The following is a 19,495-nucleotide window of genomic DNA, read 5'->3' as shown; positions in this document are numbered from 1 at the left end:
AGTTAATGTTGTCTAGGATGGTACATAACTATCTGCCTTGTAAGTGCTTATTTTCTCTGAAAAGGTTTTTCTGTAAATAAGAACTAGGTAAATCATCATCATTATAGATCATTTATCTACTGCAGAAGCAAGGCCCTGTTTGTTTGTGGCAATTATAGCCATTTAAGCTACCATCATAAAAAAGTCTGTCGTCCTAACAACAATGTTAAAAACAGCTCGCTTCCATCTTCGGCTTGATCATCACTATTGATCAGATGAGATGCAGATCAAATGATTGCACTCGAATCATCTTCATCATCATTATGAGGTCATTTAGTCTCCACTGCAGAAGCACGACCTCTAATTTACCAGAGGCAAATGGAGGATTTGGTCTACACTCCCCAACCTGGCCAGACGGGTTTGGGGAGGCTTGATCCTCGCTTATTAAAAATTTTGTCCCTTAGTCGCCTCTTACAACATCCACAGGAAGAGTAGGAGGTCCTACTACGTTCAACTACAGAAAACTTGACCTTCACTGGTTGGGTTTTTATTGGCGGTCAAGCTGCAGATCCTGGCTACACAGGAGTTGCAGCGGTGGGAACGAGAGGTGGGAATAGTCTCATAGATGCGCTATTAAAGTAGTCTGTCCTAAACACAGTCGTTTTAACCTCCATCAAGACGTAATCTGTCTGTCTCAAAGTCAATATGATTGTCGATTGGTTACTTCCACTCGAAAGATAAAGGTTATCTAGAAATCAGTTACTAGTATCTACTCGTATGATGATTTTAAGTGGCTATTTGCCGGTCAAATATTGATGTAACCTTGCCAGAGCCACACATATATGCATGATCATTGCAAAAATAATTCCAGTACATTTCTATATAATATATAAAAGAAAGTCGTGTTAGTTACTCCACTTATAACTCAAGAACGGCTGAACCGATTTAGCTGAAAATTGTCAGGGAGGTAGTTTGGAGCCAGGAGAAGGACATAGGATACTTTTTATCCCTTTCGAAATTAAAAAAAAGTCTGCTTATTTATTGCCATTAAGGCGGAACAAAGTTCGCCGGGTCAGCTAGTTAATTATAAATAACATGTATTTACTATTCAATAAAGTATACAGAGATAATAATGGGTAAAGTTATTAAAATTTTAATTTGACTACTCATAAATTATGTTTCGGTAACGCAGAAAGCTGACAATGATGACATCTTTAAAATCTTACTAATATCAAAAATGCGAAAGTTTGTATGGATGTCTAGATATCTGGATGTTAACATGTTTGTTACTCTTTCACGCAAAAACTACTGAACGGATTTTGATGACTCTTTACAGTATTATTATTAATAATCTTTGACAAACTACATTTCACGCGGGTGAAGCCGCGGGCAAAGGCTAGTTAGTCATAAATTAGCAACAGATTTTCTTACGGGTTGAATTGAAAACTCCTTTTTTTAAGGCGGTTAAAAATTAGTTTAGCTGTAGCTGGACCCGGAGCACGAATAAACGTCATTGTCGTTATGGTAATCGTTTTTTATGAAAAACAAAACCGGCCGCTAAGATTGCGATTACGAATTATTCGTGATCAGGGCACTGGGTTGAGATTCGTCGTTTTGACGAAGCGATCGAACACAGAAATCTACTACCCACCTATTGATTCTGTCGAAATCGCTACGTGTAAGCTAAGTACAATCTAAAATTGTCATTTTGATGCGAAAAGTAAAGAACTCTGTTTGTTACGTTTGCACACCAAAATCGCTGAAACCAATTATGGTTTAGTTCAACAAGCAAAGGTTGAGAACCATGCAATGTTTCTAGTCAAAGATAACGATTTCTAAGGTAGTTAGACTTCACAATTACCCGCGATTTCATTTAGATTTTCAGCGAGAGATTAAATTTTAATTAGGCTTACAGAAACTAGTAACTAAGTACTTAGCTTAGACAGAAACTAAGTACTAGTAGGTAAGTAAGGATCATTAGGCAAAAGTACTTAAGCTACTGTTGGCTTTCGCCCAGTCCATTCCACTTAACACCAGTACACCACTTCATTCAACATAAACATAAGTCGTAATGTCATACACAACTTGCATAACTGCCTCACGAGTTTCACTTGAAGGCTTGAAGCGATTATAATTGTTATTACCGTGCGATATGGAAGGTTTCTAATGACTACGAGAAAGTTGGTACATCGATAGTTAATTTCCTTTTTTGTTTATTCGCAGCTCTTTCTTTTTTACACATCTTGCAAGTCAATCGAGTTTGGCTTTTCCATGTTGTATGCAGTATATTGATTGATTGCAATCGATGGGGCAGCAAGTTTCAGGAGTGGAGGGGCCACGTACCGAAAAACGCAGCGTGGGACATCCACCCATAAGGTGGAATAAAGACCTATAAAGGTAGCAGGAATGCGCTGGATGCAGGCCGCTACCAACCGGGCGATGTGGAAGTCATTGGGGGAGGCCTATGTTCAGCAGTGGACGTCTTATGGCTAAAATGATGATACTGTACTTTGCACGGGAGAAGTCGAACCTTAACTTCGAACTCCTATGTTCTTCTGATTAATTTCGTTGCGGGTCCAATGACAGTTTAATTTAAGTTTACCCCAGGACAAACTTGAAGTTCACTGGTTGGGTTATTAGCGGTCAAGCTGTAGATCCTGGCTACACAGGAGTTGAAGCGGTGGGAACGAGAGGTGGGAATAATTACTCTGTCAGAACCACACGGTGACTTCAACCGCTGCAACTCCTGTGTAGTTGTAGATCCTGGCTACACAGGAGTTGCACGTGGAAACGACTGGTGGGAATAGTCCCGTGAAAAAAGCATAAGTTGGCTATATTTGTGCCAAGCTTGGCCCAACCTAATCCAATGTCCAAAGCAGACAATCATTGTCAAAACGTGTGTCAGCTCCTTGTGTCGGACACATCCATCCGGTCACGAGACGGTGATTTGTGGACTGAGGTCGCGGGGTCGACGCCCGGCGAGGACGCCAGTTGTGGCTGGATATTTGACAGTGTTAAGTTGTGAGATGAAACTCAAGAAGTCTGGTTTAAGATCCAACTATGCCCTGTGAGTTTTAGTTTAAAGGTACCTACTTTGTTAGTAACGCGGCTCTATATCCAACAGCATCATGTCTGAGGATAGAGTTCAAAGATGAAAATAGTATTAGGATCTGTGGGTCCTAGACAAAGTGCACATTAAAATCGCAAACCGAAAAGTGGTTGGAAAGCCTTTTTTTGTGTGTAGTTTTGACGGATTCGATTTTCGATTCGATCAAAAAGTGCATTTTGTCTAGGGGGGCTGGACAGGCATTGCCTGTTTCTGAAGGAGAGCAAGTGGTAAGGATTATCCATAAAAATCTTCATGTCAGAGGGAGCCATATCTACAATTTGTTTTCCTTCCTTCATCAGAGTAGAACCCGAAGTTCCTGAATGTTGTATTCAATTGATATTTGATATTGAAGTAGGTAGAGTTAATGGTTTATTAGAATTTAAGAGATATCGAGAGCCAGCTGTTTTTATAAATTATAGCTGGCATATCAATTTTTATAAGTTACGAGCTTAGGTATGTGATTATATTCTTTTTACCCGACTGCGTCAGAAGGAGGGTTATTTCACAGATATAATAATAATATAAAGATCTAATTTAAGTAAAAGAACTTATCATAGCTGGGCATTAACTCGTTAATCCGTTAATCGTTAATTAACGAAGTTAACATTTCTATTAACGGATTAACTTTTAAGTTAACTTTAAAAAATGTTAACGGACTCGTTAACTTCCGTTAAATTATCCTAAGTCCGTTAATCGTTAATCCAGTACCTACTATTTACCAAAAAGATACAGCAGGCACGCTGAAAAACACTAGAATAAAAATTAGCCAAGTGCGTGTCGTGCCACGCGCAGTGTAGGGTTCCGTAGTTGTCCGTCATTAACACAATATATTTCAGAAGCAAGCAATTACTTCATCTAAAGTCGCTTTTAATATTTTCTTCTAAGGAATTTTCACTAGTTAAGGAATTTTATAATACATGAGTTAAATGACTATTACTCTTAATCTAACTGATGTATCTTAACCGCTACAGTTTTCCTTGAAAGTTCATGAAAAGCAGTACCTTTACGAATTTTACTAGATTCTTAAAGCCAACAGTTTAGTTTTTAGAGGGGGGGGGGGGGGGGACGCCCTACTCGAACAAAAATTGGCACTTTAAACTTAAATATTTTGCAAACCGATCCCTAAAACGAAAAATAGTCTTAGAAACCCCTTAGTCATTTTTTGACCTATCCAATGATACCCCACACAATGGGGTAGAAGATGAAAAAAAAATCATCCCCATTTCACATGTAGGGGAGCTACCCTAAAAAAAATTTTTTTTTTTCAAAATTTTATTTTACCGTTTTGTCGGCCTGATTAATATACATACCTCCACAAAATTACAGCTCTCAAGTGACAATAGTTTCCAAGCAAAACCTCGGATAGACAGACAGACATATCGAAACTATAAGGGTTCCTTGTCAGGACTACGGAACCCTAAAAACGCGTTCTGACAAGTACGTTCGGGCTTCCAGAACTTCCAGAACCCAAAACAACAGTTTTTGTAACCAGAACGAAACGATATAAAAAATGCATTTTTTTTAATTATTTACAAGCTTTATATTGACTTCACTTGTTAGTATGTGTGGGACAAATCTTGCAACTGATTTAAGACCAGTTCTCAACCGATAGAGCTGAAATTTGGTACACTTATGTAAGTACGATGAAAATGCAATGTTATGGTACCATTAAGCTGGTCTGATGTAGGAGTCAGGAGGTGGGCATAGGAACTCCTAAATGAAACGGCGGCATCGCATCGAATTTGGGTTCGTTGGATTTGTCTTTTCGAGCACTTTGGTGCTAAATTGTATTGTAATTAAACCAAGGCTCTGAGATTGAGATACTATAGACTAAGAGCTGGTGAAGGCCAGACCTACGTCATTTTATAAAAGCTGAAAGTTTGTCAGCGTATGCTCCCAATACAGGTTAGAATGTTGGTGGATTATGAAGTTTGGGTCATCGTTGCTTTGGCACCTATCCTAAAAAAACTGTCTGGCAAGGAGTTGGAACTGTCAAAACTGTGTGGCTGATGAACTTCTAATCATTGCCCAAATATTATACATAAAAATCAGAATTTATGGTACCTATAACGTAAGTAGAATTACAGTCTATTGAATATGTTACGGTTAAAGTGATAAATGTAAAAATTATGAATAATCGCCGGTTATTATGAATAATTACCACATGATTTGGTAAATGTGATTAATATGAGATCATTTATGTGTGTATAAAACTAAATAGGCGGCTTAGATTAAAATATGATATCAAAACGTTTAAAGTGTGAGGCTGTACGTACATGAGCGTTGTACACGAGCCGGTGTTCTATTTTTACCCGACTACGGCAAAGCAAAAGGAGGGTTATGATTTTGACAGGCTATGTATGTATGTATGTATGTATGTTCATGTGTACCCTCGTAACTTCTAAACTACTTATCAGAATTCGACAAATGACATATCATTAGAAGCGTCTTAATTGTCCGCTGGTTATAGGCTATATGGGGTTTCACAAAATCTAATGTGGCGCCCTCTAGCGGACAAAACATACAGAGTAAGAAAATAAAGTTAAGATAAATATGCCGTGTTTGGTATCATTTGAAAGCGCTTTACTTGTACAGTCGCGGAATGAAAAGGTTCGTCACCTTAGTGTCGGTTTTCGCTTGCACTAGGTAGTGTAAGAGTCAAACCTGCCAACATAACCGTGCAAGAAACAGTGCTGCTAACATTTAAATAAATATGACGTTTGCTAACGAATAAGGTTTTGCTTGTTTATTTTTCTATCCCATCAGTGCAATGTTACAAAATGTAGTTTTTTTTTATTTAATAGATAATGGCAGGTTGAACCAACAAGAAGGTTTTAGTTTATCAATCATAATAATCTTCTTGACAAGTTAAATCGTCAAACAACTTTGATCTGAATAATTTTGAACTTTACTGGCGAACAGTTAAAGATTATTTTCTCTAACTCGAGATTATTCTGTTACATAGTTTCAAAAGGTAATATGTGCTCGCGATTCGTTGAAGGAATCAATTTGAAAACTGACGAACCTTTTCATTCCGTGACTGTACATTTTGAATATATATATATTAGTAGCATTTGCTTGTGACTTTACCTGTATTCATGGGCTAATTGCATATAATTCACATCTTTTCGTTCATAGCTTCTTTACTACTTATTAGTTCATCAATTTAACTTTTGTTTTCACAAATACACTTTATCACCAAAATATTACAAAAAAATAATAAAAAGTAAAAAAACTAAAACCCAACTACGACAAAAAACGACGCTGAAAAACTCATCATCATCTCAGCCATAGGACGTCCACTGCTGAACATAGGCCTCCCCCAACAATGAAAAACTATAAAACAAGATTTTCAGAATACTAAACTGAACAAAGTTGCTAATGTAGTTGCATAGTAATTTTCATGTTTGGAAAGGCGTAGTCACACGTTACATATACCTACCTACCGTAGCACTTTGACAACGTGTGACTGCGGTTTTCCAAAGATGAAAATTACTATGCAACTACATTAGCAACTTTGTTCAGTTTAGTATTCTGAAAATCTTGTTTTATACTTTTTCAGCGTCGTTTTTTGTCGTAGTTGGGTTTTAGTTTTTTTACTTTTTATGATATTCGTTAGTACTAAGGATACATTATGAAATAATCACTGATAAATGTGATTAATTTATCATTTTTACTTCGCCTGTCGGTAATTATTCATAATAACCGGCGATTATTCATAATTTTCAATTCATCACATTAACCGTAACAAATATACAGAAAAAGCCACCGTAAAAGTTAGGCTTACGTTATACCATAAAAGCTGATTTGCTTTCGAAATGATTTGAACCTTGCATACAATTACTTTTTTCGTTTTAAACATGTGTTAACGGATTAACGATTAACGTTAACTTGCGTTAAATCTTACTAAATGTAACGTTTTAACGTTTAACGAAGTTAATTTTTTTATTAACGGTTTAACGATTAACGAAGTTAACTATTTGATTAACGGTGCCCAGCTATGGAACTTATTGCATAACGTACAAAAAGAAAATGATTCGATTATGAAGTTGGTACTGCGATAAGAAAGCGTAACTAAATAATAATACTTAGGTAGCTACGGTTCTTTCCCTCTCCATGGAAATTAAAAACCATTGTGTCATTAAAATATGTATTTTATACGTAGACCTTTTTCAAGGCACATAGAACACGTCCCAAATATTGCTTGCCCTACCACTACTTCAGGAGAACATCATCGACTCTTATGTTAATGCCATATAAATTGGTACATAAGGCTACTGTACTGTTTTTATTTTTTAAGTTCACATGTATCTCATGCTGTTTGTTTCCTTAATAAAGAAAAATAAAAAAAATAAGGCGAAATTAATGCCATAAATAAACATAAGGCATTCTCTACCAGTACTATTGTAGAGTGTACTATGTAGAGTGTCAGTTTGGCAAAAAACGTAAAGTTGCGCTCGTTCACTGTTCGTTCATTAAAGTATCGATTCGTTTTACAAGAATTCTCTAAACTGTAATGAATTTGTAAACTACAATTCTACAAAAGCTTGTGCTACTTCAAACATTTGAAATACCTGCACGAGTATAATTACAATAATGTCATACCTGACACGTTACCTGGAAAATAATGACTCAATCGCTGGTTAAATGACCATCACATTAACATGATAAAAACGTATTACTTAAATTGTTTTGAATTAATTACTTGAGAGTGGATTCAGTAGGGCCGTCGTTTGATTGTTTGTTTTGAATAAGCTTTGAAATTACTGGACCGATTTGAAAAAATCTTTTACCATTCTTATTCTACATTATTCATGATAAACATAGGCGGTACGAAGTTCACCGGGTTAGCTAGTTATTTGATAATTTAAGTCATCTATAGCTCTACAAGCCTTCCACAAACTCCACGTCTATCAAAATTATTAGCTTGGCCGTTTTACTACAGACACAAAGGCGTAAAGAAACATTAATTTTCACTTTTCTTGTAAAGTACAAAAGTTCTTTCCTTTCAGAAATGACTTCCACGGCTGGACAAAGGCCTTTTTTTTTATCGGGGAAAAAATGCATTGAATTGCATACCTATCCTCCGGGGACAGGGTAGGTTATGTGGGGCTCACCAAGTCAGAAGGACAAAGGCATACCCACTAAAAAGACCCCGGTGCTCCGTCATTCGCCTTAAGTGGGAAGGAACTGTGGAAAGCCTTCACTACCACAGTCCCTCCCGGCGATTTCCCGCCTACACGGCGGGCCCTACAGGCCCCCCAGCCCTACAGGCCCCCCAGACTGGACAAAGGCCTAACGCAAGGATTTCCATAACGACCTTCGGTCCTGCGTTGCCCGCATCCAGGCACTTCCCGCGACTTTCACCATATTAATTTAACTTTATTAACACCTAGTAACTATTACATTTTTAGAAAATCATAACCCTCTTTCTGGCGCAATCGGGTAAAAACTTACTGAATGCCTAATTACTTGTGGTAATTTAATGCATCAAAAAACATCACAGTAAGCACCAAGGCCATGATGTTTACAAAATTATTAAAAAAACTCAGAGCACGTTCTCTCGTCTCCAATGCATAGCGGTCGACCTCGGACAAGATGCGTTCCGGGTTCTATTCCTGCTTTTCTAGTTACTCAATGACCAACTTTACTTAATTCGAAAACTAGTTAAGAATTCTGTTTCTTTACTCTTTCGAAGCTCGATATAATTTTATCGGACTGTAAAGCCAGAATGTCCTACATAAAACGTATCCAAAAACAAAATAAATACACAAGTGATTTTGCACTACGTAGTGTGTCCTGCCTGGGAAATGATCCTAGGCCCGTATTCACACAAACGATGCTTGCTTATGTGAAGCAGAAAATCGAACGCACAGCGTTGAATAGAGCTCTGTGATTGGTTCGTGTGTCACCCTGTGCGTCCATGCGCACTGTGAGACCTCATAGTAATGTTTGTGAATATGGGCGCTAGTCTCTATTACGTACCGTAGAGCGTCTAAAATTTGCAATCTGCGGCCGCGTTTGTTTCATCATTTTCATCAATTTTCATTCTTTTGTTTTTGTTTTTTCGTCTTCGCCTATTGCGGTCAAGTATTTGTTGTCAGGTAGGCACTCTATTGCCTATATCCACACATTATAGTGTCACAACATGAAACGCACACAGATGTCTGTATACTCTACCTAAGTAATACTCGTACGCAGGGCCGGATTCAAGGGAGGGCAACCGGGGCTACAGCCCTGGAGCCTCCATAAAAGAGGGCCCCCCAATAGACTACGGAAAAAAAACTAGAAAACCGGGCCTTTTCAAGGCGAGAGTGAATAGGCACTTACAGGGCAGATAGTAGTTACCATCCTAGACTGCATCCCACTTAACATCAGGTGCGATTGTGGTCAAATAACTGCCTTGCTATGCATAAAAAAACTTTTCCTTTCATATTTTTTTCGCGTTTTACTTTTATTACAGTACTTTGTACAAATATGTATATTGTCAATTTTATTTGGAAGATTGGGCCACTCCTTTGGAGCTCCGAGGCCTCCAGACCACTTAAATCCGACCCTGCTCGTACGTACGGTCGCACTTCAAACCAATCACTCTAGTATCTTATACAGTTGTTAATAGGTGTTATTTTGCAATAAAAATGTATAGTTCGAAGTGCAGTCATAAAGTTTCATTTGATGAGCGATTACGTTATGCAGAGCTGCCTCGCAAGGCCACTTAAAGTAATGCATTAGAGTATATTAGAGACAAGTTGCTTTCAATGAGATATTAATCAATCTAGGTATACCTACTAATATTATTATAAAGAGGTAAGATTTTATTGTTCACCACCTAACTCTGACCGTAAGTCCCAGAACAGACGGTGAAACGCAACTGCAACGAAACTGCAACTTTCTGATGAATGAAACTGAAACTGAAAGTTTTAAACTGGTCGCGTCATGTGTGGTCTCTCAACGGACGCTATGGCAGAAACTTAGATGCAACTCAAAAGTAACTAGCAGTTGCAGTTTTGTTGCAGTTGCGTTTCACCGTCTGTTCTGGGCCTAAGTCCGTAACTATAACAATAAACGGTGTTTTTATATGGAATTTAGGCTTAGGTGGTACAGAGTTCGCCTGGTCAGCTAGTCTTAAAATAAGTTGACTTATATGCAAAAGTTACTCTGATGGTTTAATTTACACACCTAAATTGCTCGATTCCTAATTTACTTTAGATCCTACCTAGAGTGATATTTTTACTACGAAATGTTGATTATGCAATTGTGTTTCTATCGGATAGGATATTTTGGCTTTTTAGTTAGGTACTAGCTAAGTATGCATAGTTAAGTACCTAGTTCTGATTTGAATTTTTAATATTCACATGAGTTCACCATGACCTTTCGTACAACAACAATACTGACAAAGAATACCTAGTGAATAATAATTAATTATTAATCGTGTGAATTTAAAGTTATGCAAAAACTGCAGAAAGGTCATAATTTTCAAATAACCACGTGTTGACGTGATTCAAGCGAAATATCACTGCAAAAATTAAATTAAATCAATAGTGGATATTTATTTATTTATTTATGAAATCACCATAGACATTAAACTTTGCATTGTACTTTTTAAAATGTTATTGTTCGTAATTTAGTTCGCGGTGAAACCTTGTTGGTGATTATTTATATTATAAAAAAACAGTGCCAACCTAATAAAATTAGATCAATATGGCGGAATGTCAAAAACAATCTGCATGCAAGAGTTTAGTAACCCAAAAAAGTTGCTTTTTTACTCACCATTCTTATTTTATTTATAAAGAATACACAGACGCTCATTTTAAATATTTAACATTATTTTGTAGTTTAACACAAATACACAATGTTGTTTTCTAAAACATTCAATCACAATGACTTAAGCAAACTAAGTAAAATGTGTTACATATTTATTTGCTACAAACTTTTTGCTGACTTTATGTAAAATTATGAAAGGTCACGTGTATTAATTGTAAAATTAAACCATCCACTCACACGATTTGATTGCAACTGATCGTTAGGCATATTGCTTAATTAAAGTGTCATCATATTATAAAAATACAGTTTAAGTATGTACTTTTAAAAACGATAGCGAGTTCGTCAGAAAACCCAGCTGTTTCGATTGTTTGTCTTATAAATGCGTTAAGTATTCATTAAGGGAGATAACATTATGACCTTTTGATAAATCTATATTAAACGGGCGAAGTATACATTCGCCTGGCGTAAATAGCAACAAAATGCATATTTTTTAACAAGATTAATTTAATACAGAGCATGCGTGTAGGTGATTCAATATCCCTTTGGTTTATGGAAAGTTTAATTAGGTACTTATTCAATCTTTGATTATAGTATTACGAACTAAAGCCCGCCCGGGCTTCGCACGGATAGATTTTAACAAAAAATAAAAAAAATATACATAATTGAAAATAAATAAATGCCATGTTCATTGAAAAACAATTAAGATTCTAATCGTGGAACAATTTTTCTAATCGGTCCAGCAGTTTTTTTTATTTATTAGTTACAAACATACAAAAAATATAAATCTTTCTTCTAGAAGTATAATAATATTAGGTACCTACTAAATTTTGATAAAAAATGGGATTAAACTAGTTTTCAATTCACACAGTGCAATAGTAGGTACCATTAAACTTTTTGCTGTAATAAAATAACCGGTGTCTGCCTCTGTATTGCGATAGTAATCGAGAACTGGATCCGACAATGAATATAGGTAGGTACCTACATACTAGCTATAGTCTGCTTATATCAAGTTTAAAGTAGGTAAGGCTTTGTAATGCAAGACGAATGAGTATCGCTGTTATTTTTATCATTACAAGTAGCATAGCAAGTTAAAAAGAATGTGACGAATTGTGATTGTAAGTATAAAAGCGTGTCGGACTCACGCACAAAGGGTTCCGTACCATTGATTTATGAAATTAAAATTATTATTTTTTAATTTAAGTTATTTGTAAGAAAGATTACGCGGTAATAAGCGGTTTACGATTTACGAGGTATTAAAAAAAAAACTACTAACTAGATCTCGAAACGAAACAATTTTCGTTGGTAGTTTTTATAGTAATGTACATCATTATGTTTTTTTTACGTTTTTCATTTTCTTATTTTAGAAGTTAGAGGGGGGGGACCAACTTTTTTCCACTTTGGAAGCGTCTGTCACGCAAACTATTCGGTTTAGAAAAAAAAGTATTTTAGAAACCTCGATATCATTTTTAAAGACCTATCCATAGATACCACACACGTATGTGTTTGATGAAAAAAAAAATGTTGAGTTTCAGTTCTAAGTATGGGGAGCCCCCAATATTTACTATTATTTTTTTATTTTTGCATCAAAATCTTAATGCGGTTCACAGAATACATCTACTTACCAAGATTCAACAGTATAGCTCTTATAGTTTCGGAAAAAAATGGCTGTGACATACGGACGGACAGACGGACGGACAGACAGACATGACGAATTTATAAGGGTTCCGTTTTTTGCCACGGAATCCTAAAAATGTAATTGAGTCTTTTTTTTAGTGTAAGAAATTCTTTAACAAAAAGCCTAGTTTAGTACGATTTACTACTTCTAAAATAGAGTAGCTAGCTTAGCTATCCCAACCCGTCTGGTCAGTGTGGGAAGTGTGGCTCATTGTCATTCCTCTCTTTACCTTTAATAAATTAGAGAGAGCCGTTGCTCCTGAAGTGAAAACTAAATGACTGGTAATGATGATGATGAAGCTAACCCAAAAGGCATTAGCTCAATAAAAACACAGTTACAGTAATCAATATCAATCCTTCCATCCACCCGATCCCACTTTATATTTAGCACACAGGTCAAATGTCTGGAGCCCTTATTATCTGGACCAGCTCAATTGGTCCCTCAACACAGCAGCATCTCTTGTGCTCAGAGGTCAGCTGATACAGGACACCTTTGACCGAGTTACGTTGAAGATAAGTTAACGAGCATTTATGTTTGTTAAAGGGTAATGCTCGGTTATCCGACCCTGATTTAGGCGCCAGGGTAGAGGTAGTAATGACCATTTTAATGACAAATAGAGTAATAAGTTTGTTAGCAACAAGATGAGACAATAAAGCTCTTTATTAAGTACTTTATACATTCTTGGAAACTTGACTCGTACTACTGTGTATTACTACAGGTTACTTTCTAAAGTACAGTCACTTTTTTGTTATTCCGAGCATTTTTTGCAGGCTTTATTTTGCAGTTAAGCTGTAGTAGATCCAGGTTATATACACAGAAGTTGCATCGAGGGAAATAATAATTTAGGAATTGAGATCGAGAAGCAGGAATAAGTAGTTAGTTCAGTTTTGATTACTTGAGTTAGAAATGAAGATCACTGTCAGCAGTATTCAAAATATTGGTATATAAAAGAGAAACTGAATTTAAAAAATCCCTAACCAGTAACCAGGGATGTTTTAAATTCAGTTTCTCTTTTACCAATATTTTGAACACTGCTGACAGTGAACTTTATCATCCTAAAATTATAAAGGATTGTCTAAAACCGCAGGCTTTTCGTAAGTCACGGTGGTCTAACGGTTCTAAAAATAGCGAGGATTGCGTTAATAATTAGCGGATACCGGTCAGGGACCAACGGTACTTAGCTCTAGTGCTGGCTGACAATACTGGTTGAAGCTGGGCGTTTTCCCACATCTATAAGCCTAGCATCAGAACTATAGACTATTTGTCGACCGATAGTTGGGTCATGTATAAAAGTGTGCACATTAGATCGGTCAATTCTTCATACAAATTATAATTGGCAGTTGGCCCAAGTATCGACCGATTGACTGTGGTAATGAAGGCTTTGTCCGGAATCCTACAGTTCCTTCCCACTTAAGGCGAATGACAGAGCACCGGGCACCGGGGGTCATTTTAGTGGGTATGCCTTTGTCCTTCTGACTTGGTGAGCCCCACATAACCTACCCTATCCCCGCAGGTCGTCTACTCCGAATTAAGCGAAGGACGAAGGACAAGCATCGTATTTTAAAAGTGATCAGTTATTAATGGAAAAGATGATGACGTTAACACATGGAATTTTTAATGCACGGACAAGCCATTGCTTATGCCATCATCGTGGGTGGTCAATGGAATGTAATCACATAATCAGACTTTGTTTACTAATCGTTTAGTGTAAATGGATAGCTGTAGATCTCTCACGTTACCCTGATCCTTTTACAAACGTCAGGAAGTTTAAAAAGCTGTAAGTAGTCCAGTTACTTCAAAATCCTATTTTCAAACACGTTTTTGGCTAAACTTTAGGTAGGCTCGAAATTTGGTCAAGTACGAATTGACCTTACGCGACAATAGGAAGCAACCTTCAATTTAAATTATTACAGGATTGAATCGGATGGATTTTCACATCAAGGCTTTGATTCACGGCACATAATAGGTCTGAATATCTAAATTACAGAGGGCCTTCCACTGTAGGTACTTAGTAACCTGGTAACCTTACCAGGATTTTAACGTAAGTTATCCTCAACCTTGGAGGCTGCAAGGTTTTCACAACAAAATCTTTGATGCCTGGCGGTTTTGTCGTTCGGTACTAATGCCCGAATTCATTACTATGAGATCTCACAGTGCGCGTGGACGCATAGGGTATCACACGAACCAATGACAGAGCTCTATTCATCGCTGTGCGTTTGATTTTCTGCTTCACTTAAGCAAGTATCGTTTGTGAATACGGGCGTACTTTAGTGGATCCTGATGATTAATGTGTAGATTTGTGGTTTATTTTCTCTCATTACTTTTTTAAACTGGATTTATACCATGATTGAAGATGCAAGCCGTTTAGCATCGTGTACCTAGTGTATGCTATTGTCTTCGGCGATATCTAAACTCATTAAATAGGGGGAGTCCCAATAACCCATTAGCTGACCTCGTAGATATTATTAGCAACAAGTTTTCACAAGCTAAAAAAGGATAGCCAATTTTAACAACTTGTTTTTCTAAACTGAGGATGTGGATATCCCCTAAAAACATAATCACGCCAATTTTAATGTTCTTGTTTTTTACATAAACATTTATTAAGCTTGAGAAAATAATGTCAATATTAATAAGCAATGTTGAAACATGTCGTTATGGTCATTAAACTAAATAATTAAATTAAGCCATTCACAGCGGGTTCGTTACGAACGATAAAAACGTTGAGAGTAATGAAGGAAATCGTTAGTTTTTTAATGTTTTTTTAAATAGTGGAAGACCATGTCTTTCAAAGTTCCCAATTATCTTGGTTTAAGAAAGAGTCAGTCGTCGTAGTTACTAATTTCAAAGTATGATAAAAAAACTGTTTCTACAAGAGTCAAGAAAATCGTTTCATTAAAACTATCTTTTAAATTAAAAAGCAGTTAACTAAAGCTCGTACTTTTTGTTTTAGTTGTATTGCAAAGCTTATTATTATGTAGCCTAATGATAAAAAAATATAAATAATCACAGAGGAGATTAGTTGGTAAATAAATTTCCGTGTATCATTTGCTTATTTTTTTTATTTGTATCGTAGTTTTTTATTGTTTATTATGCCCCAACATTTCCTTGTCTTTATTTATTTTGTAAAACACTTAAAGGAATTCTATATAGGTAGGTAACTAGGTACATTAATCTTGCGATCTGCTTGCCTTGTTATGGACAGACGCATTGAGTTAAACGTATAAGGGCTTAGTCATAATATAAGAAGTAGGTATCAGAATGAAGTCCGTAAGTAGTATCGTGCTCATAACTTAAATAGCCAATTCAAACAATTTGCTCGAGAGGACAAGGATAATTTATTGTAATCTTGACAGGCTAAAGTGACCAATTAGGAACAGCGCGTTTCTTAAATAATTGAGGTATAATCCTTTGTAGTAGGTATAAGGCTAGCAATAGCTATCCTTTGAGGTATTAACAGTTAATAGTGACTATTAAGCCATTTAATAACAAATAGTAGATGCAGGTGTGGCACTTGATGGATTCAACTTCCTATATCGTTGTTTATTAGGCGCAACAAAATTCTATTAGATGTGAGAGACACAATATGATGTGATGAAAAATATTTGTATTTTTTTAAAGGAGACATTTAATTTTAGAAATATATTTTTTAAATACTATTAGTTAATGGTTAACTCACCCTTAGGGCACTCGGGTTTGATCAAGTATCGATAGATTCAAATTCAAATTCAAAACGTTTATTGCATGTCACATTACAATTTATATGTCGTTGCAAAATAGATTTATTTTTTCTCTAAATTATTATGTCAAATTCTTGTTGTCGTGCGTTATTATTATTTTGTCTGTAAAATATATTTTTCTTTTCTATTTTCTCTCAGATTAGAATTGTTAATTCGATATTTTTTAAATTAATTTAATAAAATCGAGTGCGAGAGAGCTCTTTGCATAGAGATCGCTCACTCGAGCAAGACTAAATTAATAAAACGGAATCTCATCAACATCACGCACTGAAAATATTGATAGCTCACGTAAAATTAATTAATATGCGTTTCTAAGACTTTTTACGACAAAATTAGACGCTCTACTGAGCAGTTTCTTAGATTTCTAGAGATCTATGATGTGAGTCAATCAATTTGCTTTCAAGGCTTATCGATTTAATGCAAAATTGAGAGATCGTTTAGTAACTATAAATCTTTATAGCATGATTTATGTGTTGATTACGAAATGTTTATGTAACTTGTGGTAACTATAAGGCAATGCGTACGTAGTAAATTAATTTTCAACGACAAAATCTATTGGTAATGTGCTTAAAAAGTGAAAAAACTTTTTTTATTTACAATTTAATTAAAAAAATACATCATTTTTTTAAGTTAAACTTTTGATACCAATCTATTTACCTACTTCCTTTGATCTCAATCCAGTATTAATTACTCCATTTACATATTAACAATCAAGAGACCGGTTCCAATCAAAACGATCTCACGGACAATAAATAAAAAAACTTACTTACCTCGTTGCACGGGTCGACTTTGCAAAAAAGCGTAGGGCCAACCTTGAAATACGAAAAAACTTGACACTTACTTTTTTTGACAAACGCGCGCACGGACGAAACCTCTTTCGCGACTGGCTCATGAGAAAAGCAAGACTTGTAATCTGTGCCCACTACTGGTTGTAATCCGGGTCAGTTCAAGAGTCGGTGGTGTTTGTGTTTAACAATCGAGTTAGAGTGCTTTTGCATTTTGTTGCGGTGGCAGTTAGTTTACTCATTGTATAGATAAGGGCCTTGTTACACTAGTAGCTGTGGCAAGATAGGTTTGTAGTTTATGTACTTGCTTAATGATATAATGATACCTACTCATTAGCGAACGACGAGCGATACTCGACTGTTCACTTTCCCGCCAAGTAGGTAAGATGAATAAAGGAATAATAATAATAATAATAAATGTTTGGACAATTTCACACAGCGCCAGCTAAAGTCACAGCGCTAGCCCCAAAGTAAGCAACTTAATGCCATTGAAGTAATATTACTACGTATAGAACAGACATCGCGAACAAAATATGTACAGTGAGGGGTGCGGGGCGGGAATTTGACGGACAGCTGTCAGTCAAATCCATGACTATCAAGTTTCATAATTTATGGCGATAAAATCTGCACCAGAAAATGTCGTACTTCATTGACAGGATTGAACGAATAGTGACGTTCCTGCGGTCGCCTCATCATAGACATTGTGAATCGATTGTGAAAATAAACAAATCGGCTAAATTGTGTTAAATTTTCATGGTGCTCAATAGCAAAAAGGTTCAGCTACTTACATTATTTTCTTTTATTATATTGTGCGTTTCCTGTAATGTAATCTAAGCACCCCTCCTTTAGACTAAAATTATCCCTCCTAGACAAGTGACAAAACGTAGCAGTTGAAACATTCGAAATCACTTCGCTCTGCCGTTTTTTGGTGTTGGTTACTTCACTCTGTGAATCGATTTTAGAATTACAACTGGCGATTCCGAATTCACAACTGAGGGGACTGAGGCTAATCGTGTTACTTGTGCTACAAGTGCGTATGGGCTTCATACTGATGCTTAAGCCATTAATTATTTTTCGTCCCGATTAAAATCTAATGTAATCGATAATCGCCTTGAGAATCGTTAACTGGTGTTTTCTAATTCGATTATCAAAATTACCCATCTCTAGTTTAAAACTGTCATCCAACAGCGCACGAAATACTATGAGTTATAGATAATGATACCATTACGCGCGTCTTCCTGCTATCTTTAGTCAGTCCATCTTGAGATTTTAGAAAAAAATCCACTCGTCACGGTAGGAACAAAGCTAGGGATGACCCACGCCTTCACTCCAGAACCTTTCTGACTTTCAGTTATTTTATTGTCTCTATTGTTAACTATCTCAGCGGTTGAGTACACGTATAATAGCTGTGAGGTAGAAGTTACGGGACTAATCCCACCTCTCCTTTCCACCGCTGCATCTCCTGTGTAGCTAGCACCTAGATTAGTTGATTTAAAGCCAAGGTATTATATCAGTTTTTATGTAATGACTTAGTGCATCTAAAAATGTAAAACTTTCTAGTTTTTTTGTAACATTGAAAAATCTAAAAAGAAGCATCATTTTTTTACGTTCAAGTGTTTCTAAGAAATTTAAATGGAAGCTTTTGGTAAACTTTTTGATGACAAGTATGACAACGTATTGCTTACTTTTTCAGCTATCGAACGAATTCACTTTTATACTCATAGGTCCTGTACATCGGTAGATTTGGTAAATAAATGAATCCATCCGGACTCAGAAACTAAAAAAATTAAAATAGCTGTAATTTTTTAATAGTGGATTTGTCGATTAAATTGATCATATTAGGTACTGCGCCCTAACGGGACGGACACTGGTGACCAGACACACTGTACAATTATTATAATTTTAGCCTATCTCGTGAGCTAGCTGTCAATAATTAGGGTGATTTACTAACTAACCAGTTGCATACGAACAACAGCAGTGAGATTCAAACAAGTTTGATCTATGATGCCGCACGACTATTGTGTGAGCCCACCCGTAACCCAAGCTTATTTAGCTTAACACAAGAGGCTGGACGGGACTATTAGTAATTTGTGCAATACAAAGTGCTTATAATCTTTAAAAAAATATTTTTATTGCTGTATTTAACCTTCCTTTCGTTATACTACTTTATGCGTCAGTGTCAAGTCTGCGATTTTTATTCTTTGAAATTTTCGTAAAATGGCTGCCGCCGCGGTGACGCCTTGTAATTAACAAATTAAAATTAAATTAGTATTTTAAAGTGCATAAATGTACAACTTAATGGTAAAAAGTCATTCCTTGATTTTTACTTAATATGTTTCTGGAGTTATTTGAACAGTATTTTCGTCTATAGGATGGCATATTTCAAAAAACAAAACGCGTGTTGTCACAGCAACCGCTGAGAACATACTAATTGAAGATCGGTCCG

The 19,495-nt window shown here is 36.1% G+C and overlaps 1 protein-coding gene across 3 annotated transcripts in view; it reads right to left on the bottom strand.

Moving 5' to 3' along the window:
- The window catches only part of LOC135086030 (GILT-like protein 1), a 121,422-nt gene that overhangs the window by 7,178 nt on the left and 94,749 nt on the right, over positions 1–19,495 (bottom strand). Inside the window, exon 1 of one of the 3 annotated variants that reach the window (XM_063980803.1) lies at positions 17,035–17,155. The exons of 1 other annotated variant lie outside the window; for it this stretch is intronic. Coding sequence is in view for 1 of the 2 variants with exons in the window: in XM_063980802.1 (XP_063836872.1) it covers positions 10,859–10,897 (39 nt within the window). In the remaining variant the exon portion in view is untranslated. Of the gene's footprint in view, positions 1–10,858; positions 10,944–17,034; positions 17,156–19,495 lie in introns of those variants that run through there. One more of the 3 variants, XM_063980802.1, reaches the window with a different exon arrangement.

Source organism: Ostrinia nubilalis, chromosome 30 (assembly GCF_963855985.1).
Source record: "Ostrinia nubilalis chromosome 30, ilOstNubi1.1, whole genome shotgun sequence".
Lineage (NCBI taxonomy): Eukaryota > Metazoa > Arthropoda > Insecta > Lepidoptera > Crambidae > Ostrinia > Ostrinia nubilalis.
The sequence above is the reverse complement of the archived record's forward strand: the minus strand, read 5'-3'. Positions and strand labels throughout refer to the sequence as shown.